At 35.2% G+C, this 23,227-nt stretch overlaps 1 protein-coding gene across 2 annotated transcripts in view; it reads right to left on the reverse strand.

Moving 5' to 3' along the window:
- The window catches only part of SLC39A12 (solute carrier family 39 member 12), a 36,393-nt gene that overhangs the window by 5,994 nt on the left and 7,172 nt on the right, over positions 1–23,227 (reverse strand). The window contains exons 5-13 of one of the 2 annotated variants that reach the window (XM_035319137.1): positions 20,550–20,757; positions 18,255–18,457; positions 13,750–13,921; positions 10,853–11,025; positions 9,314–9,466; positions 8,010–8,120; positions 5,379–5,442; positions 2,543–2,701; positions 842–1,029 (exon numbers count right to left, since the gene is read on the reverse strand). In XM_035319137.1, the coding sequence (XP_035175028.1) occupies positions 842–1,029; positions 2,543–2,701; positions 5,379–5,442; positions 8,010–8,120; positions 9,314–9,466; positions 10,853–11,025; positions 13,750–13,921; positions 18,255–18,457; positions 20,550–20,757 (1,431 nt within the window). The remainder of the gene's footprint in view (positions 1–841; positions 1,030–2,542; positions 2,702–5,378; positions 5,443–8,009; positions 8,121–9,313; positions 9,467–10,852; positions 11,026–13,749; positions 13,922–18,254; positions 18,458–20,549; positions 20,758–23,227) is intronic. The other variant, XM_035319138.1, reaches the window with a different exon arrangement.

The following is a 23,227-nucleotide window of genomic DNA, read 5'->3' on the forward strand; positions in this document are numbered from 1 at the left end:
TATAATAATCTGGCAAGGTAATTAAGTTCTGTGTTGTTATGAGTGTAACGGTTAGGCATCTCTTCAATAAATGATGTGTCCTGAGGCATGAGTGACTCCACTATTTTCTTCCACAGCCCTTAGAACTCTCCCAATGTGTCTTCAGATTTTATTTTTCTATAGTTAGATCATTGCTATTGACTGGGATTATAAAAAATTATGGAAAATATGAAAAAATAGACAATATAACAAGTTTTTAATTGCTTAGGAACTCATCTGAACCTCCCTGAGACAGAAAGGCAGGCCACAGAGAGCACAGGATAAGCACCTTGTATTTTAGAAACTGCAAATTCATGTTGAAATAATGGGTGAAGAGTATACAGAAAAAAAAAAAGTAACAAGAAAAATGTAAGCAAATATAAGTAAGTTATTCAAGATTTAAAAACAAAAACAAACAAAAAAGCAAAAAAAAAATGCAGCTTCAATTTTTTAAATGTTGTTTTAAGTTATCTTTAAGCAATTCTTCCAGACCTAAATATATATTGATTTATATCAATATATAAATCCTCTTTTAAAAGTCCTCTGTGCCTTTTTCATGTTACTCTTTTTATAGCCTTTATTTCACCTTTTTATTACTAATCACACCTGTAATGGCAGTGACACCAAATAAAACCAGAAAAAAAAAAAGAAAAAAAAAAAAAAGAAAAAAGAAACATTGATCTAAACACTGTACACATACATGGCAGATGTATGTATAGGCTTCTTCCCAAGAAGCCTATACAAATATTTTTTCCCTCTAAGTTCATCTGACTCTCATCTGTAATGTGGAAATGTGGATATGTTAAAAGACAGAATTTCTCACCATTTCTGCTAAAGATAAATACAAGAACATTCCAGCGGTAACTGTAAAAATCCAGTTTTGAATGCATGGGTCAGTTGAAACAGAAAGGCCAATATAAAGCCCTAAGAATGCTGTTAGTGCACTTATAAAATTCATCAAAATTGCAATCTTTGTGGGGATCCCAGTGCTTAGTAGCACAGCAAAATCTCCTGCATAGAGAAAAAAGACAGAAAAATTAGTATTTAGCTGATAAATGTAGTCGTAGGATTCTTTGTAATAAAACATGAAGTAAAATAATTAAGATATGTACAAAGAAGACAGTGAAGGATGGAGGATTGCCCTTAGATCTCTATAGAACCAACATATATATACATATATATATATATTTTTTAAAAAAATGTATTTGTTTAGCTGTTCCTAAAGATAGCATACAGTATACAGGAGTGGCTTCTGTTAGTTCTCGATGTTCTGTGATATTTCCAACTTGGATACATGCAAAAGTGAAGTCACATGCTTTCCCAGAGTTTCTAAATCTTTCTTGATTGGGAACTTGCCAGTTAAAATCATGTGAGTATATTTACAAGGTCTTTGAGTGTTTTACAGGTGCTGCAAGTCAGAAAAAACTATGTCAGTCTGATTCCAGACTGAGCTAAATTGCACTGATTTTAGATTTTTTAAACTGTACATCAGAATCCTATCACATATTTTTCCTTCTAAAATAAATGATCTTATAAGAGGCTCACAGCAATAGATTTTAAAAATTCTTCTCTATCCATGTGGAAATATGATTTAGACACTGTGGTACCATCGCACCAGAATTAAAGTCTGGCTTTGGAGGTAGGTATTCAGTATTTTTACATTTTATTTGAAATTTAAAAGACAGTTACCAGTTTTACAAGATTTCCCCATCCCACCTTTTTGTTTGGGGAAGTTTTCTACAGAGACAGCAAAAGAAATGTCCAGAAGGAGGGAGGGAGGGAGGGAGGGAGGGAGGAAGGAAGGAAGGAAGGAAGGAAGGAAGGAAGGAAGGAAGGAAGGAAGGAAGGAAGGAAGGAAGGAAGGAAGGAAGGAAGGAAGGAAGGAGAACCTAAAGTTCTCAGCTCAGTCTTGCCATTATATGTATGTTCATCAGCACAATGTCAAGAACAACTTCAGCCATACTGAAAGATTTACAATAAGGCAATAATTGGGGAAATTTTTCAACAGAACTATCTTACTGTCTTGTCTGCTGGTAAAATAGGTCATACATCTTCTTTTATTATCTTGTTATTCTTGGTTAGTAGCAGGAATGAGGGTAGCACAAAGGTTGCATTGTTAAATAGCTCTGCTGCATATTAAAACTCAGATAGCCCATTGTGTCAGGAATGACCATTTTTGCACACATGGCTCTTTCTCATAACTTACTATTTTTTTTTGTTGTTTGTTTCTATACACATGAGAATAAAGGGCCACTCTGGTCTGACACCATTTACATCTGAAGAAGGTGAGATGAGATGGTAGCCAATAATTATGGCAGAAGTCTCCTCTTCTTTTTGTGAAGTGGAAAGAGAAGTACATATCCTCTTCATATACCCATCTGGTATGTTCCACCTTACCCATTAAAGTTCATGGTGCTATAAGCAATTTCTACTGATGTCATACAAGAAAGAATTCTGTGAAAAAGTTGCCAAATCAGGAAAAGCCAATCAGGAAATAGGAAAAATACACATATACATTTCTTACCCATTTCATGAGGAATTTCATGGCATAAAATAGCAATAGTCGTTGTCACACCTGTTTCTGTTGAGGACGAGAAAGCTGCTCCTATTACCAAGCCATCAGCAAAATTGTGAAGACTGTCACCTACGAGAACCATTATTGCTAACAAGCTAATTTTCTTACCTAGGAAAAAGGAGAAAGAATCAAACAACCAAAAAAGCCCAGAAGTTTAAACATAAAAAGTATTGTAATTTTTGCTAGGTTAAAATTTATTTATTTATTTATGAATTCACATATAACATCATGAAAAGTCACAACAGTTAGAAGACAATAGTGCCTGTCTGTTCTGTCCGTGAAATTATACTTCAATACACTTGAAATGAAAAAGGAGATTGTAGAATCATTCAGAGATTAAAATACCAGGAAGATTTATTTTTGGGAGGGGGTCAACTCTAAGCGTTTCCATACTCTTTTTTTGGTTGGTGAAATTCACACAAGTTTTCCTGCATCCTAGATTATTTTCTTCCTTAAAATTGGGAGTTTTTCCACCATCACTCTCAGAATTGCACAGCTGCAATGAAGATGAATTCTCATGCAGCTGATCATTTTGATACTGTAAAGCATTTTAATAATGAGTTATATTTTCAGGGTCTGTTTTTTATGAGATTGTATTCAGTGGAAAAATAGAGATGAAAGGCAATAAGCCCCAGAGTGTCACTATTAGCTCAGTGTCACAGCATGCTCATTTCTAACTTTTGTTCCAATCAATTAATAACTGTTATGCTCATAGTATTCCTGTCCACAGCATCACTCTTGGATGCAGATGGCTGTTTTTCCTTTCCATACTGTTCTGTGAGCTTAGTGTGGAACAGTACATTTGATGCTCATGACATCAAACCAGACTTCTTGAGAGGAACAGCGCTACTGGTGATACAAGTACTGAAATCAAGCTAGGGTATTGGACAGTCTCTCTGTTTAACCTGTAATCCAGACAGCTGGGTAGCATGCTGAGCGGATTCATGAGGAGGGATTTTATCTCTTCAAGTAGCAATGAAGCTCAATATTTAGGCTCAATGTCTAGGCTTGCAATATATTTCATAGGCTCCGCTATTTTATCCACAATCCTAAAAGGAGGGCTTTCTAATGCCTCCCAGGAAACTCATCCACCTTACCTCTATGCAGAATAGACAGCACACTTTGCAGAGGGTTGCTTTTATGACTGAAAAATCAGGGTCACAATTTGGACCTTAAGTATCATGTTTTTTCCTGGCCCCACACATACATAATATGACAGCCTGAGGTATGCAGAACCATCTGAGAATTGTTATTACAAGGTTTTACTTCAGTGATGTTTTTCCAGAGATGATCATTTTATGGTGATGGGGGAAATGTTTTTCTTACACAAACTGGCTAGAACTGAAGCTTTCAGACTATTATAAAATAATAATAATAAAAATAAAATAAAAAGAAAAAAGAAAAACCAACACACTGCACATAAAAGCCTAACAACTGTATTCAGAAAATCCCAGTTGCCTGGGAGCTCTGCGGGTTCAGAAAAATTGGCAGGCTTGTTAAATTTTCCTGCCAGCTTACAGAGCCAGACATGGATGTCCCCAGTTTGCACAGTTCTTTCTAAACACTATATGCAGTTTATAATCAATAGTGCAGAACATGAGTTACAGAGAAGTAATAGATTGCTGCACTACATTAAGTTTGTGACTTGTAATAAGCACTGGTGAAGACAAAATCAGGGTCTGGCCTGAGATATTATTAGTCTCTTTTACTCAAGTAGGTGATTGTTGAAAAAGACATAGCATAATTACTGGAACTCTTCCCAGTGTGTTGTCTATAATATAACAGAGGGGTCAGGTTAACATGATGGAGCAATTGCAAATGTAAGCATCGTGAACTTACTTGACTGAAAGTTGAGAAGATTCATATATAAACAAATCTGAATGCTTTTCTTCATTTACTTTTAGCCTATTTTAAAGCAACTTTGCTACTAGCAATTATCTCTCTGAATTATGTTGCTGCAACTCTAACTATTAACTATCAAATTCCTACCATTTCTATTTGTACATTCCTACCATAACTATTTCTACAAAGCCTCTTCTTAAACAATCCTAACTTTATTTTCTCTGCTTAGATAAGAGGATTGATACTCATTCCATAATTTTCATAAAGCTAATAGGTGCAGGACTCCCACCAATGCTTTTAAAGTTTTGAATAAGAGTTTAAAGCAAATACTTATCAATATCACCAAAACAGAGTATATAAGAATTACTTTGAAGCTCTCTGAAGAGCACAAGTTATCTATCCTAAAAGAGAGCCAGAGAGCCATCCTGAGTGCAGAATTCTATATATGTAATAAATTGCTTCTAGTTTAAAGGGGCTATTGCTTTACCATGTAAGAGAAGGAAACAGAATTATATTAGTATAATGAGCGGAAAAACAAAAGAAAAAAAAAAAGGGAAAAAAAAGGAAAGAAAATGAAAACAAAACAAAATAATTACACTACCTTTAAAAATAAAGGTCCCATCAAAGTTTGCAATTATAAATATTTGGTTTATATTAAATTGTTAATGTTTCTTTTTAAGCAAAGGATTTAGAAAAAATAGTTTGGAACAGTGAGTAAACAAACACTAAAGCATGGGCATTGTAAGATTAATAAACTTCACAATTACAGAGTTGGCAGCTGTAAAGGTCTTTAATCAGAGATTTAATTATGTAGCCAAACACCATCAGATGTGGTGATGTAGCACATAGCAAACAGTGAGCTAAGCCAACTTCACACTTTCAATTCCATCTTAGGTCTTAAGACTTCTCTTATTGCTTGCCTAGCCTTTTTATTGATACTAACTTTTTGTGCTGATCACCTTATTGTCTGGAGGAACTTCAGTAGACTCAGAATCTTCTGGGCTTCTCTAATAAAAAGGAAAAGATGATCAGTGTTAAGGGGCTCTTTCAGCTGCTGCTACAAATATATGAAAATATCAAATAAATTCATGCATTTTGATATAAAGATAGCTGCTGTTTTTTGCGTAGATATAATTAGGATTATTTATTGAGTGCTGGCAGTGTAATTGATACTGCAGAAACATTGAAAAGAAACCTCCCTTGATCAGGAAAAATTACAGTCTAATTGAGGTAAGAAGAAAGACATTCATAAGCACTGTTGTAACCCCCAAAAATCACGTTTCTCCTTGAATACACAAAAATCCAAGCCAGATGCAGAACTAAAAAGGACATAATAATTCAAACTTTATCTTTCAATTTTGTCATAACAGGATGATTGTAGTTTCCTGGTGGATAGTGTGTCTATAGGATTTCCAAGGAAAAATGTGTATATACCAAAATATCCTTGGTGTTCCATGTTCTTCACATTTGCTCTGTGAAAACACAAGACTAAAAAAGATGATCATAGGTAGGTTTCACAATAGCTGCAAGCACTGTAGCTGAGTCTACCTTCCCTCCTCTTCCTGTTGTTTGTAAGGCTTTTTATTTTAAAAGCAGAAAATGCAGCATATGCAATTATTAAACTGTAGTCCATCAGGATGTGTTTTGTTTACGTTCAGACTGAAAACTGTTCTGTCAAACAGAACTCTTGAAACACTTTCAGAAAATAGAAATATATATATATTTAAAAGTTTTTGTTTGTTTGTTTGTTTGTTTTTTCCTTCAGGGTGGCACAGCCTCCAGTGCCCTACCTCTTGGCCTTTCAATTTGGCTTTGTCTTGGCACCGGGAATCCCTGGCCAGGCATAATAGCTCATGAGTACAGTCCACTGTGAGGAATGAAAATTAGCCTTATTTCACGTGAGGAAAGAGCCAGTAGTTTTGTCCTTACCCCAGACAGTTAATCTGATGCATCATCCCTAACGTTTAATTAACAGAGACTGAGACTGCAACTGTCAGAAGAGAAGTAAGAAGGTGAGGAATCTCTCTCTCTGACCCCTTAGCTTCCTGGGGCTTTTCTTTCTGACTAGAAAAATTATTAGAGATTTGTATAAGGGTGAGATACACCAAAAATTGTTTGTCTGAAAAAAAAAAATAAAAAAATTCTAATTCTAATCACTATCTTCTCTCTTTGCCCCCGGGGCGCGCCCCCCCCCGAGAGAAAAGAAAAAAAAAAAAGCTTATTAAAGCTCCTATGGCAGCCAGTGAAGAGTCAACAACAGCACAGAAGAGTGCTTTGTTAGGGTCAAAAAGCAGCACTCCAAAAACTATAGCTGAGATGCGTACTGGCTGCAAAACAGGACATGTTTCTTGGCTGGTATTAGCTTGGTTGAGAAGTGGGATTTGTGCTGTAGATACATGAAGAGGGAAAGGAAAGGATTTGTTTTTTAAATTCTAGATTTTAAAGGAAAACTAAAAGTCTTTAATTCCCATGATTGCAGCCAGTCGTATGAATTCCAGTAATTGTTCCACTTCTCCTATAATATTTATTCACATGCCACTTCTTTGAACTCTGAGTCAAAACTGCAAGACTAATCACTGACCTGAAGGATTTATAAGCTTTTCTTAGTCGATCAGTGTTTTTCTTACTGTTGCTCACATGGTTCAGAAAAATTGGCTGCTCTTGCACAAACTAGCTAAGTCAGGCTAGTTCATGTGATATACATAACTTTAGGGTGATCTTGCAGCTGAAAGGAATGACTAGATTGTTCATTACCATAAACAGGGAGCTATGACAGGGCTCACAAATTAGTAAACATTCTTCTCTATGCTGTTTGCTCTGCATTCACTTGACAATTTCCCAACCATGCTTCAGAGATCTGAGACTCTTACCCATCAGAAGTGCTTTGTTAAAATGGAGTTCACACTATGGATGATCTTTGACTTAATTAAGCAGAAACTTATGCATCTAAGTATTACGTATAAGCTGAAGAGGTTGGTTGAAAAAAGAGAAAACAGGTTAAAAGGTATGAGTCACTTCACTTTGCACCGATACATCTGTCCATACACTCTCCACAGATGGAGAGGAAATTACGTAATTTCTTATAGGCAAGCACTCTTCCCAGATATCCAGCTTGTTTGTATTACTCTTCAAATTTGTGGAAAAAATATTCAAGAACATTCCAAGATTTCCTCTGTTCAGTAATTATCAACTTAGCTCTCACTGCAGAAAATCCTAAAGTTTTTCCCATGGGATAGTCTGCCCTTATGTATAGCATATTTTTGAAAAGAAGAGAGGAGTGAAATCTTCAAGAATTTGGTACAAATTCTCAACAAAAGGTAGTACGGGAAGTGTATTGTTATATTAATCTGAAACATGAGAAGTCATTGGAAAAAGTTATGTTTGAAAATTCTCTGTAAAAGCTTAGTATAAGCTTCAAAATCTATAGATTCCTGACAATCATGTCATATAATAAAAGACAAATCAATAAAGACTGAAAAATAATATTGATTATTATATTTATTTGGTTCATTTTTTTGAGGAGCAGAGAAAGAAGGATATAAAAATAGGGAAGTATTTCACATTGGTAACCTACCAACTGTATGGTTGAAGTAGATTTGCCTCTGCCTGAATGTTCATTTAATTCAGATTCCACTGGAAGATCATGGGAATGTTCCCAGTGCCCATTAACTAAAGAAAGGCCCTGCTGAATGAAGATGCTTTGCAATTAGTTCTGAAACCCAATGAACACAGGTGCAGTCTTTCTCAGACTTTTGTGAAAGTTTGGCATTTATAAGATTTTTTTTTTTTTTTTTCAAAACAACTATTAAAAAAAGATTGTTGGTTGGCATCTGCATTTCCTAATGTTTATTTGGTTTAAAAAACATAAAAAAATAAAAAAGTAAAATTGAATCAAATAAATTATAAATGACCATAATGGTTAATTGAAATTTATTTCAATTTAAAGTTGAAGTTTAAAATAGGTCAAATGTTTACACATTTTAAATATGTTTATACATGTTTTAAAAAAAATTGTGGGATGATGATACATAATTCTCTTCAAGTATGTAACATAAGTAACTATTTTTTTACCAAACTGATTATCACTATTACCAAAACATTCTCATTCTATTCATTTTGTATAATATTCTTATGGCTAACTCGAAGATAGTGAGACCAGGGACTCAGTATTAAATATCTAAATTGGGCCAGTCATTAAGCACTCTCTGTAAAACAAAACAAGCAAAGGCTTAGCCTTCTTAAGAGACATTAACATAGTCTCCCATGCTGAGAAACTTAACGAGCCATCACACTGTGTTACATTATATCCTCGTGCATAGTTATATTTTCAGACATCAGCCACACTGAAATAAAATAAGAGAATTACTATAAGCATGGGACTGAGCAGGGAGGTATTATTAATATAAGATTGGGTTCTACTGACCACAACATTTATATTGGATTTTCAAAAACATTGGGATAGGGGGCAAAAACCATTTGGAAAATTTAAGATATCATTCTTTAAAGCATCTCGTGCTTACATCAATGTCTTTCTCCTCTTCAAACCTAGACTAGAGTAAATGATTATCATTACTATTTCACATGGACATAGACTCTTCCCCTGTTCCACTGCTAGCCATAAAGTATGCTTACAGAACACATTCAATTAACAGTTTCTTTTATGAGTTACAAATATATGGAGCACATTCATGGAGCATAAAAAATCTATGGAGCAAGGCAAAATAGAAATTGAAGGTCAGTCCGTTAGGAATAGTTTAGAAAGCTTCATTTCACTCATACGAGTGATAACTGCTTTCCACCCTCATCTTAACAATTTACAAACTGTAAAATCTCTAAATGGAAATGATTTGTAAAAGGATAAAATGTACAAAACTGTACCTGGTCACGTGGTGTTACCAAAAGAAAGAAACACTTTTCTATCAGAAAAAATCCATGAATTCCTCCAATTATTCCCAAAAGTTTCCATATATATTCTTTCCCCTCATAGAAATGTTCTACCTCTTGTACTTCATGTTTATGCAAACCAAGAGTCTAAAAACAGAGATAAAGTAAAACATTTAAAATTGAAATGCTTTTCCTAGAATAATGCATCATGTGTTAATTCAAATTCTTCCCCAAATTTTCCACCTCTTTAAATTGTGTTTTGAGCTAATCAGCTGAATAGTAGATAGATTAAATGAATTATCATGAGTTTCTACTACACTTCATCATCTTTCAGTGTTGAAAGCTGTATCATTTTCAGAACAATTATCATGAGTTTCTACTACACTTCATCATCTTTCAGTGTTGAAAGCTGTATCATTTTCAGAACCAGTTTTAAGAAATTGTCTTTTATACTTTTCTGAGTATATATTTTGGAGTATATGATCTTTACAGTCTAAAAAGTTACTTGCATCATCTTCAGATGTAAACTTCATTCTGAAAATAATCTATAAGGCTTTCTCCTAGTGAGCATGCTTCCATTTTTTTACCCAGCAGAAGGGTGTAGTAGCCTTTCTTTGCATCCCTTCTGCAAAGAGGCACTTTAAAAGCTACTGGATATATCACTTAAAAATGGTGAAGACTGCTTTCAAACACTAAAGTTGTTTATTAAAGGAAGTAATTTGTCTGATGTTCACTGAGAATTGCCTTCCTCAAAACACTCTCTCAGTCCGTCTTCCAGAGATCATGTATAGAGTTCAAAGAACATTTTGACCAGAATCTTGAGTGAAGGTGTGAAGATCTCCTTACATGACCAGTGGAAGTCTCCTTGTAACAGTTGTGTCATATCAGAGGAGAGTCAGTCAAAAATAAATGAATACACAATGGAAAATATGGTTCTGTTTTTCATGCTATCCTATTCTTAGAATTTGTTCTATGAATTTAGGAAAAAAATGTACCATTCATGTTATTACAGTTTAAGGCAGCAGTATTAACTTGGCGGAGAGCCCCTGGATCTCTGGAAGTATTTGCAGAGGGAACTGTTGATGCCTTGTAGAACATTTAAACAATGTCTCCCAAACTGTGTTAAAGAATCTCCCTCAGGAAAGCATTTCATACATGTCTGGAGAACCTGACTTGCACACAACTTGTGGGTTATCTGAAAAGGTGTTTTGTTGTTGTTGGTGGTGGTGGTGGTGGTGGTGGTGGTGTGTGTGTGTGTGTGAAAATAGATACCTTATTTTCTCTGTATTAATCATTTATTGAATTCTGCTTCTTACTACTTGGAATTTCTCTCTGAACTACAAATTGTAGATGTAATTTGAATGTTGATAGTTGATTCACAGATTTCATGGAAAGCTTTATTTTTAATCAGATTAGCATTAGCCAGGTTTAAATGAAACTTTCCTCCGTGTGTGAATGTGTGTGCGTGTGACTGTGTGTGCGTCAAAGTGCTTGTGTGAAGATCTTGAAAACATAAAAGTGTGTATTACCTACCTGAGGAATAAGGTGTAGCAATGCATCTCCAGAAAGAGTCCCAACAGCCAAACCAACAAACAGCTGTAAAATGAGTGTATAGATTTCTTGACAGGAGTTAAATAAAATGAGGGTTGTACCAAACATAGATCCAACAGTAATAAGTAAAACTGCAACAGTGCTGTAACCATATTCTGTAGGGAAAAAAATAAACAAAATAAACCAAGGGCACCTTTAACCATTCAGTATCTTTCAGTATCTGTATTTGTGTTTGTATTTGAGTCTTTGTTTTGTATTTGTTTTTGCTTTTGAGGCTAAGTTTTGCCACCTCTGTCTACAAGCATACAGAGAAGTAAATCACTGTGGTACATCCATTTTGTTAGTCTTGTTTGATTCTGATGACAGAGTTGGAAGCCTAAAAAAACTTAACTTTTTTTTTCAGACTTTACAGGTAATACATTCTAATATCTTCAAATTTCAGGCCTTAAGAGGTAAATAGACTGTCTGTGCAGATTAGAGACACTTAAAGCAGCACAGTGAATGCTGTCTGCATTTGTTCCCTGTCTCAACAGATTTGTGTTTTTTATCTTATGTCATCACCTGTGTATTTTTACAGTCAACACCACATTATTAACCAAACTATATTCAGTAAACAGACTGAGGCCTAAAACCTCAAATGAATGTAGGCATTTTGTTTAGGATCTAAGCATAAAAATTCTGGTCAGAATATTGTTTACTAGTGTGTTGTGAGCATACATTCCTTTAGTTATCGCATCAGGACCAGCAACCTATTTTTCACAGGTTACTGGGATTTTTGAAAGGTTTCTCTTATAATTCTTGAAAGTTATATGCTGCTCACATTTCCAGCCTTTTGCACAATATGAATCCTGATTAATCTGTATGGGAGTCTTATGATGGAGGTAAAACTGATGAAAAACAGGCATAAAGGAACTAATGCCAAAATATTCCAAAGCGTCACTTAATGTTTCACACTTTAATAGCACTGCAAGTGCTCAGCACCTCATAAAATCAGACAGTAAATTTCACAGACTGCACATCCAAATACAAGGTTATAGTAGATACTCATGAAAGGTCAGGCCTTGGTGACTTACCCAAAACAGCATAGCCTGTCAGTAAAATAGAACTGAGAATAAAATTAATGAGACTGCGCTCAGGTCATTAGGTCACATGTAGGTCAAACATGAAGCCCTTTGTTTGTCTCAAGCCAGAAAATCTCTGTGGTCATGGAAACCCTCCTTAACCAAACAATATGGGGAAAAGAGCTGTAGAAAGAGCTCTTACTCCTTTCACTATGTGTTTGAATAGTTCAGTTTTTCTCATCTACACAGATCTCTCACCTTTATGAGATTACTAAAATATTGATGATTAGGCTTATAGTCTTAGATTTGGGAGACTCTCACTCTAACTGTGAAACTGCTATGAACCTTGTATATGACCTGGATAAGTTCTTTACTTTGTCCCTTGATTCCCCATCTGAAAAACGGGCGCATAAAACAGTTAAGATTAAGTTCAGATAATGAGAACAGATATAACAAGAAAGAAGGACTGTCACTTTCTGGGGAGATTTAATGATTCACCCTATTTTGCATGTTTCTTACCCCTGTAACTGTTCTTGGGATATACATTAATGTCTTCCATGCCCTTATCTAATCTATTTTAATTCATGCTCATAAATTCAATTAATTTGCACACCACGGAATGAGCTCAGCTCATTCCCATAAGCTAACTAATGTGTCCAGCTTAAAGAACAGATATAATTTAGTGTTTGACAAGGATGTTCCATAAGGATCATTGGCCAGCTAGGATATGAGGAATGTTTACTAGTTCCTAATGGATCTAGTCATCTAGAGTTAGCAACTCTAATACCTCGTATTAGGGTAAAGGTAATGAAGGCACTGATCTATAGCCCACAAAAATTTTCTAGGAGCATCAAAAAGAGATACTCTCAGTGCAGGTGATTATTGTTAGATACTCATTCCCTGTTGCTCTTCACTGGCTCCCAAATCCCCTTTGATGAAATTAATGCTCCCTGCCATTGCACCAGCATACCTATGTTTCTAACCCATATGTTCCTGTAACCCATAAAAAAAAAAAAAAAAGAAACAAAAAACAAACAAAAAAACACCATAGGTAAGATCTCAGATCAGATTCAGACAAGGGAATAGAGGAGAAGCTGTATCAGCAAAACTGGTATCATGATTCCATATCCCTTGAAGCAGTGGCATGCGAGGGCTATGACTGCAACTGGAAACAATCTCTTGGATTATACACTAACTCAGTTCTTTTTCTAGTTCTGTCACACAACTTCTACTGCCCATGTAATGGCTGTCTGGTAGTTTTTATTTTCACGATAGTATCCCCAGAGTTTCTCTGCTGTAAAATATCACAGTATGAAAAATCAGCAATGTTCACACAGAACTTATCTATATTAAGCATTTGCCACATCACTGTATAAAATGCCAGCTAATGTGTATTGAAGCTATATATAAAATTAGTCTAATGATTCCAGTATAAACTTGGTGGAAATTGTGCAAAGCCACTGCCTAGCAACCCACGGATGAGGACCACCTGTGGCTCATCTGCTGTCCTCTATAAAATGGGGAAAAAAAAAGAAAAAAAAAAAGAAAAAAAAATCACCACCAAACCCGTTACACATTCAAAAATAATTCTGTCTAATATAAAATTGAAACCTTTTGATTCCTTCACTTCTCAATATAGTGTTATTATCTGATATGTATGCTATGAAATAAGAATGAGAAATTACAGAGAACATAGATCTCATCCTGTTTTGGTTTAAGGTTAATTATGACTGAAATGTCTTCAAAAGCTAAGCCCTTGCACCTCTTCACCTGTGTTCGAACAACACAATATATACTGATAACAACAATATAACTCACTTTCCAAAGTTGTTGGTGGAAGCTTTGACTGCTTGGATTCAGAAAGCTGACATGAACAACTTAATAGTTGCTGAATGATAGCTGGACTGATTTGCTTGAAGTGCTCCTTAGAAATGGATGAAGAACTATTTTTTAAAAATATCTTCACAAGTTCATTGGCAGAGAAACAAACCTATGTAGAAAAGTATACAAAATTACTGAATATGTCACATACATTTGCATTTAATGCTAAGGTGAAATATGCAATTGTTGAAGGACAGATGGTTATACAACCTAGAAAAATTTGGTTTCCATATACGCTCTTCAGGTTAAATTATTTCAGTAACTTCAATAGCTTCTAATTCTTCTTTTTCCCAATTTAAACTTGATACTATTTTATATTTCAGATAGACCAGAATTTTTGCTATGAAGCACAATTTCTACTGAAGCCTATTAATAGCATCTGAGGGTCTGACACAATAGAATCTCTAAAAGTTTTATTATCATACATGCTAACAAAAATATTTTAATGCTAACACAAATCATGTTCTTTACTATTAGTGTAAAATTGAATGTCTTGCTCTGTATCAAGACAGTACTGAATTTTGTCCAAGCTGCGTGCTTGTATTTATAGTAAGGTATGGGACTAAGCTGGTTTTCAAATTGTTTTAACAATGGCATATCACTTCAGGGTCAGTACACTAGATGCTACATACTCTAGATTTGATTTAAAGACGACTTAATTTTATTATTAGAGGCACACAAGAACTTCATCTACTTTTTGTTCTTTTTATAAAGTCTCTGTCAAAATTGCAAGTTTTATTGTGAAGATTTATTTTGAAATATTTTCATGAAGAATTGTTTTTTCATCTACAAGTTGAAACTCCTGGTTAAAACATGAGCAGTTAGCATTAAAATAGTTCCAGTGAAAATTTCTTTAAGAACTTTTAGAAAGAAGTCCAGATCAAATATGTTATCTCACTTATAGGAAAAGTCTTCATTTCTTAATGCCATCTATTTTTTTTCTTTCACTTAAAATAGTCTGCAGCTAAGAATCAAGCAATCCCTAAATATTATTTTTCTAGTCACTTGAGCTTGTAAAATGCTTAGATTTTTTTTGTTGTTTGGTTGGTTGGTTGGTGGGTTTTATTTGTTTTTAAGAACAATTATTATTTTAATAATAATAATAATAATGTGATTATCCTTACTTTTAAATAATGAAATTAAAAAGCAAAGTCTTCCTGCCTTTGTTCATCCATTAGTAAAGTGAAATATAGCTTGTTGCCCAGTAAGTTAAATGAATTGAGTATTGATACATTTAATCTGAATACTGATCTTCAGGGCAATAGGTGATCTTGCTGCCCGGATTTATTCTGTCTGGCTTCCAAGCACAAGTACAGCAGGAAGAGAATTAGAGAATTCAGGAACTACTATATTAGAAGTATAGTTCAGTTTGTCTGTTCTAGACGGTTTTTGACTAAAAGTGTGCAACACCAATGAGTCGTATCAACACTTGGAAGATTAGGTGATTATGAACAGCATTCCTCAATGGTCAATACTGGTATAATTTAATGCCTTCATCAATGACCTGAGTGATGGAACAGAGTGCATCATACACACTCACAAAACCCTGTTGAGACAAGTAGTCAATATGGTGACAGGTATGGCTGCCATTCAAAAGGAACTTTACACGCCAAAGGCTGACAAGCCCTTCATGAAGATCAGCAAGGACAACCTTATGGCACCTCAAACATGAAAAATAAAAATAAATAATAATAATAATAATAATAAATAAATAAATACTCAGTAAAAAGCATCAGTAAAGGTTGGGAAAATGTAACTGTAAGGGAGCTTAACAGAAAAAGCCCCTGGGGTCCCGACCTGCAACTTGAACGAGTCGCCAGTGGGCCCTTGTGGCAATGAAGGCTAACTGCATACTGGGCTGCATTAGCAAAAGCGTAGCCAACAGGCAGTGGAGAACGATTATTGCCTTCTATGCAGCACATGTGAGTTCACATATGGACTATTCCCAGTCTAATAACCAGCAGAAGGAGAAAGATACTGGCAAACGGGGAAAGGCCACAAGGACAGCCAGGGAGCGGCAGCAAGGAGAGGCTGAGGACATTGGGTTTGTTCACTTTGCAGAAGAGATGGCATGCAGGAGATCTTCACCTACTTAATGGGGGTTATAGGGTAGATGGAGAGACAGCCATCTTAGATGTGTACAGCAAAAGGGTGAGAGGAAATAGGTATTAGATGCAGCAGGTGGAATTCCAACTCTTATTTAATATATATATATTAAAAAGGCAATAAAGCACCGGTGTAGGTTTCACAGAAACCATCTTTGGAGACATTCAGAATTCAACTGGACATGGCCCTGTGAAACCTGATTTGACTTTGATGTTGACCCTGTTTTGAGAAGGTTAGAGAAACCTATGATCATAAATTTTCATGTGATTTTATGATGATGAATTTTAAATGAAAAAAAAAAAAAAGCAAAATCTCATCTGGAAAATACACACACACACAGACACAAATAATCCTTAATACTAATTTAGTAAAGTGTTCTTGTGAGTCTTGGGGCATAAGGACCTGCAGCTTTCCCAGTTACCAGCCTTTTAAGCTTTATAACAGGGAGCAAGACATAGGGAGAGTGATACTAAAGAAAAAAGAAAACAGAATTTGCATAGTCATATGAAAGGCTGGCTACATGGATGAATGGATTTGGTTCCACCCCAAAATGTTTCTTTAATGAGGAATCATAAATGAATCCACAGCTATTGTGATATAGTTTAATGGAACTTAGTATTATTGCTCTTATTAGATCTTCCACTACTTACTTGTTTTAAATGCATTTTAAAAATCTGTAGAGACAATGATGATTTAAAAAAGAAAGCAGTGACCTTTTTTTTTTTCTTTGCAATGATGTTTCAAAATATAATTCCTATCTAAAAATCAAATTACAGATCTTAATCTAGTTAGCAAACACAAGCTGTAAACTAGACAATGCCTCATATGTAGCAGCATCTGTTAATCATGTAGCACAACGGCTATCACAGATATGTGCAGAAAACAAGAGACAGAATTAGCAACAACACTGAGACAAAAAGCTGTCTGATAGAATGATAAGTCAAAGAAAATAGATATAGCTAAAAAGAAGAGGAATTGAAGAAAAATAAAAGCTAGGAATCAATAAAGAGGAGAAATTCTCTTCTGTCCAGATGTTTCTTTGTGACTCCTCAGCATCTGTATTTGGCTCTCAGTTTGACTCCCAAGCCTCAGATAACTCCAATGCACAATTAACTTTTGATTTACAGTCAATCTCAGAAATTCAAGAAAGCAAAGCTTGTGTTTTATAAATTCTTCCATTACTGGAGAATGATTTTGCTTCTTGTACAAATATCACTACTGATATCTGAGCTTTATAATTTAAAATTAATAGGAAGTAGACTTAAAGTGGCCTTCGTTTAAAGTTATTTTGAGAACTCATTAAATGCTTCATGTCAGTTCATCAGCATGATTCTGTTTTGTGGTCACCTGGAATTAAATCATTATATTGAAAGGATATTTACTCCAAAATACAATAAAATTATGCAGATAAAGATCTATCAGAATGGCATTTAACCAGATGCCATTTATCTCACTTCCACATCATAAAATGACCATTCAGCAAAAGACAATGGCACATCTCCAGGGAGAAGAAAATTGCTGTTGAGTTAAGCTAAAGGGTAAAGAGTGGAAAATAATGGAAATGTATTCTTTGAAGTATATATTTCAAATGTATATTTCAAAATATATACAGAGCATATACTTTGAAGTCTCCTATTTCTGTCTCAGGAATGTCTTTCATTCTAAAGGATGGAAGTAAATTACCATCTTAATCATTGTTATAAACAACAATTATTTATTATTTAATTTTTAGTATAAGGATGATATCATCTGTAATGAACCACTGTCCTTCAAACTTCTCAAAGAGGGTACTGGCTGGCAGCTAAAGTTCTGTCTTACAGACTTCACACATTTTCTAAAGGGGCCTTCTGGACACCATAGTTGTATAACAAAAGTGTTTGGAAATATACTTCAAAAGCTTTTTTAAAAAAGAAGTCATGTAGAACCTTTATATATATATATATATATATATATATATAACTTTGCACATAACCACTGTTCTTTCTACAAAGTCACTTAAGGGGCCCTATTAACTCTGGGACATGAGAATGAAAAAAATTTGTGAAAACATTGAAGCCACATTCCTCTATCTTGAAGGAGCAGCTGATTCTGTCTAATACTGATCATTCTCTTCACCCTTCCCAACAGTTCACAACTTATATTCATTACATACTCAGAAGTCATAAAGTTTTTCTGCTTATTAATATTTAAACAAATATGAATAATTAAAAATATAATTTGGTATCTACATGACTTTCTTAAATTCATAATTTATCCCAGGAATAACATTGCAAAACTTGAACTTTTATCACGGAAATTATGTGATTAATACTATTAAAACATAAAAATAAATCAACCTGATCCCAATCTGTGTTACTTTCATTATCTTCAAAATAAACTTTCAGGTAGTCTTCTTTTGTATAGTTTACTTTGACTGAAATATTTCTGGTTCCAATATCTCTACCTGTCACACTATAATGTCTTCTTTTGTGACTGTGGAATTGTTGATTTACAGTGCAGGTCTTTCTGGCTGTAAGCACATTCAGGAGTTGTTCTAGTTCTGGTTATTTATAAAAAAAAAAAAAAAAAAAGAGGAAATGTTACTATGGGAAAATACATATTTAAACAGACAAAACCTAACATAGTTGTTAACATTTTGTTAATATTAATTCAATTCCTCATAGTAATATTTTTCTCTTCTCAGTTTGGTACTGCAGGTAATTTCAATTTAACACCTCTAGAAGTTCAAGTTTCTACATATTCAGCACTTCCTTCTTTGCAGTACCACACTGATAATATTTCGCATATGGCTATCTCGGGGGGGAGAGATATATGTGACTGAAAGGCAGTTCATATTCCTCTACCAAAGACATAACTGAGTGCAATGGATGTGTCTGCTAATGAAATGCTTAGTTTTATGAGGAGCATGATACATCATTCCTTATTTTTCCCTTCCATTATTTTCATTCTGGTTACTTTCCTTCCCCCTTTCATTTTCAAGATAAAGTCATTTTGATTTTTTTCTGTAGACCCAAGTTTGTCCATTAAGAACATAAGCAGTCCACAGAATTTCAAAGGAATTTAGATCAATGAGATTAAAAATGTTTCCATGTGATAATCCTTTATTTTTTAATGTTATTATTTAGAAAGAGCAAATGATATAATCTTAATAGTAAATCTTATAAAAAGGCTTGTGCTCAGTTATATGTCTACTTTCTTTGTCTTAAACAAATAGTTCTGAACACAGCTCAAGCTACATTTGTTTTCTAAATGTAGTCAACTCTTTTTTTTTTTTTCTCCACGCTGCCTGTTTCTTGCTTTTTCCCCCAGTTTCTATTATGAATTTAAATAAATTTAAAGGAACAATTTCATTAGCTTTGGCTTGAAATGTACTTACACTGTAATAAACCAGTTAATAGTATTTTTAAGCTTCTTTGAATGACATTCTAACTCTACTAACCATAACAGAAGTCTTTCTATTGTCTTCACTGGGGACTGGATTTTACCATATATAGCTATTTAGAAGCACTGTACCCAGCTGGCTCCATCCTTTCTTGTGAGTCAACTATTTTATAAGATCTACATTGACAATTTTAAAGGAATGGTTTTGCTGCAAAACTGGTTTATGCAAATGCAATCTAGGTTTAGGACTGAGGATTTTGCTCTTTGCTTTATGATTTACTTATGTGATTCAGTATAGTTCTTTGCACTCTAAGAGTGGTAAAAACATGTTTACCTATGCTTACTTCAACTTTTAAAAAGCACTTTTAAAAAGTGCTTTGAATATCTTGTTAGGTGTTGCTTTTAGCAATTACCACAAAGAAAAGTATCTTATAACAGCCTTCTAAATTCATAGTTGGCCCAAGTTGATAGTTTAGCTTCTTAAACTGCTAAGTATTCAGAATCCTTTACAGGACTTAGTAGCAGCTACTGAGAGCTCAATGCTTCTATTTTATTTTATTTTATTTTATTTTATTTTATTTTATTGGAAATCTCAAATGCATCTACTTATTTATGGTCAAGTAGCATTTCTAATATGTCTAGCAGTAGAACTCCTGAAGAAAATGGTTCCTCACATCAGAAGGCAGGTAGGGAAACACAAACCATAAAGATGTTTTAGGTTACAGTATGCAGATATCAGATATATATATATCAGGCAGATATATATTTGCTCAAAGAAGGGTGGACTGCATCTACTTCTCTTCTGGGTGTCCACGGTGAAGTGTGAGGGACTAAAGTGCTTAATCTGGCTACCATACATGAATTATCCCCTCTACCCCACGATTAATCTTGTGATATAGTTATAGTAGCACAATGAACTGCAAAAAGAAGCAATGTAAACAAAGCCTCAGCAAACTCTGCCCTCACAGCTAGACTGCCACCCTCGGAGTTCAGACTACACTGAAAAACTAACTCATAAATTCTGATGACAGTACTTACTTAATAACCATAGTAACAATATTTTATATTTCCCAGAGAATTATCAAAGAGTTTATTTTCTAAGTTTAGATGGGTCTACTTAACAGCTATAAAATGAAATGGCACTTGATGAAAAGGATGAAATGAAGTGCAGAAAGTCCTTTAGGCATTTAAACATAGTTTACATAAAATGTGTGTTGCGAAAGGCACCTAAAGATGAATAAATAGCTTACCAGTCACTTGAAGCTCAGTGGTACTGTTTAAAGAATTGAAAATGTATTTCATAAAGAATTCTGGAGAGGGCAAACTTGCTTTCCCCATACAGACTCCTTGGAGAGCCAAAGTAATGATTAAAGCAGCCAGGCGTGGAAGAGTGTTTTCATCAGCGCCATCTCTGTCCATTATATCAGCATTTTTCTCCAGAGTACTCACATCAACACACTGAAATCAGGACAAAACAGCATGAAGACAGCCCTGGTCACCTCCATTTAAATAATAAGAGTGTCAGGAGAAGAAACTGGGAGAAAATTTTCACAAGCAGCCAGGGTAAAAAAAAAAAAAAAAAAAAAAAAAAAAAAAAAAAATAAAAGCTGCAGTTGACCGCAGGACAGCAAATCAGAAACAGAACAGTTTCAGGAGAATAGGGATAAAATAAAAAAGGCTTGAAAAAAAAAAAGGTCTATTACATGAGGGGGAAGAAGTATAGCCCATCATTCAGGTTGTTTTTCTTTAGTAGTATCATGTTTTTCTGCTATTCCTATGTCATCCTCAATTGCTTCCACAACCAACTCCAGAAAGTGGCAGGAAAGGGAGAAATTTCTGTTGAGGTATAAGGCATTTACTCAAAAAATGTGATTTCAACTCTATCTCAGACTTCAGAAAGAATTTTCTTAGTGATTTTCATTCCCTATTTATTAAATGAAATCAATAATTTGTTATGGGGCACTTATCTAGGGCAATATGGAAAGCCATTATTTGGCAGATAAAAGGTGATGTCCCTGCTGCATGATCAAAGAGGTGCAATAGACAGTCATATACAAAACCTATGTGTGTGGATGTGTGCAGGTCTGAACTGAGGGAGCAGGCTACAGCTCTCTTATTTACCTGGAAATGTATCCTTGTTCTCCTCTACTTCTGCCTTTCTTGTTCATTTTCACTGCAAATGCTTTGGGTTTGAGAGAAACAACAACAATGGAGTGAAAATTATAAAAGTTAATTTATCTTTTTCCATATAAATTAAATTGAAAAGTCAGCTAGATGAGCCAATACAGTGTTCATTTATTTTACATATGCCCATCTGTCTACATATATGCCTTAAACACTGTGGAGAGGAGGCTAGCATTTTTTTTCCTGTCCTTCCATTACACATTTTAATTTCCAGAACCTGAAATTTCATCACTCATTTGAAATTTTCACCTTGAGAGGTGGGCCTGTGCAAACCTCATGAGATTCAACAAGGCCAAGTGCAAGGTCCTGCACCTAGGCCGGGTCAATCCCAATCACAAATACTGGCTGGTTGGAGAATGGATTGAGAGCAGCCCTGAGGAGAAGGCACTGGGGGTGTTGGTTGATGAGAAGCTCAACATGAGCTGGCAACGTGCACTTGCAGGCCAGAAATCCAACTGTATCCTCAGCTGCATCAAAAGCAGCATGGCCACTTTTGGGCAAGGGAGGGGATTTTGCCCCTCTGCTCTGCTCTTGTAAGACCCCACCTGGAGTGCTGCATTCAGCCCTGGGGTCCCCAGCTGTTGGAGCTGTTGGGGTGAGGCCAGAGGAGGGCCATGAGGATGATCAAAAGGCTCGAGCACCTCTCCTATGAACACAGGATGAGGGAGTTGTGGTTGTTCGGCCTGGAGAAGAAAAGGCTCCAGGGAGACATTACAGCGGCCTTCCAGTACCTAAAGGGGGCCTACAGGAAAGCTGGGGAGGGACTCTTTGTCAGGGGCTGTAGGGATAGGACAAGGAGTATTGGTTTTAAACTAAAGCAGGTGAAGTTTAGATTAGATAGAAGGAACAAATTCTTGACTATGAGGGTGGTGAGGCACTAGCACAAATTGCCTAGAGAAGCTGTGGATGCCCCATCCCTGGAGGTGTCCAAGGCCAGGCTGGATGGAGCTTTGAGCTACCTGGTGTGGTGGGAAGTGTCCCTGCCCATGGCAGGTGTTGGAACTGGGTGATCCTTAAGGTCCCTTCCAACCCAAACCATTCCATGACTCTATGATAAATAATATATTAGCTGTTATGACTCAGGATATTTTCTGTGAAGACAAAAACATATAAAGAGGCACTAAAAATGCCTTTCTTCTATCACTGTCTTATATCATTGGCCTTTCCCATTACACAAGTGTGATTCTAAGTATTAGATAGCCTATAATGTTTTGAGTACCTTTCATTAAAACAAAAACAAACAAACAAACAAGCAAAGGAAAAAAAAAAAAAAAAAAAAGCTCTTCCCCCTATTCCCCCTATCTCCCCCCACCCTTACCCTCATGCCAGTGAGTGGATAAGTCTCAGAGATACTGAAGAGACTTAATAATTGAATATACTGCCAGCACAAACAAACAGACCACACAGTAAAGCACTTTATGGATTGTTGTTCTATCTTGACATGCCAAATACCCACCAATGCCTCTTTACAGTTGCCCAGATACCATTGGATTTTTTTTGGAAATCAGCACGTTCACCAAGACTTAGAACCAAAAGTACGGGTCAATGAATAATTTATGATGGGAAACGATTACACAAAGAACACAGAAAAAGGGGCCGGAGGCCCTCAGCATCCTGCTGCACAGCTAGGACTCCTCACCATCTTCTGCTCACATAAGAAACTCCTACTACAGTATGGCATATATTAAAATTCAATTAAAAAAAAAAAAAAGTACATTCAAAGTTTGCAATTTTAACTTCCAAA

Source organism: Oxyura jamaicensis, chromosome 2, assembly GCF_011077185.1.
Source record: "Oxyura jamaicensis isolate SHBP4307 breed ruddy duck chromosome 2, BPBGC_Ojam_1.0, whole genome shotgun sequence".
Classification (NCBI taxonomy): domain Eukaryota; kingdom Metazoa; phylum Chordata; class Aves; order Anseriformes; family Anatidae; genus Oxyura; species Oxyura jamaicensis.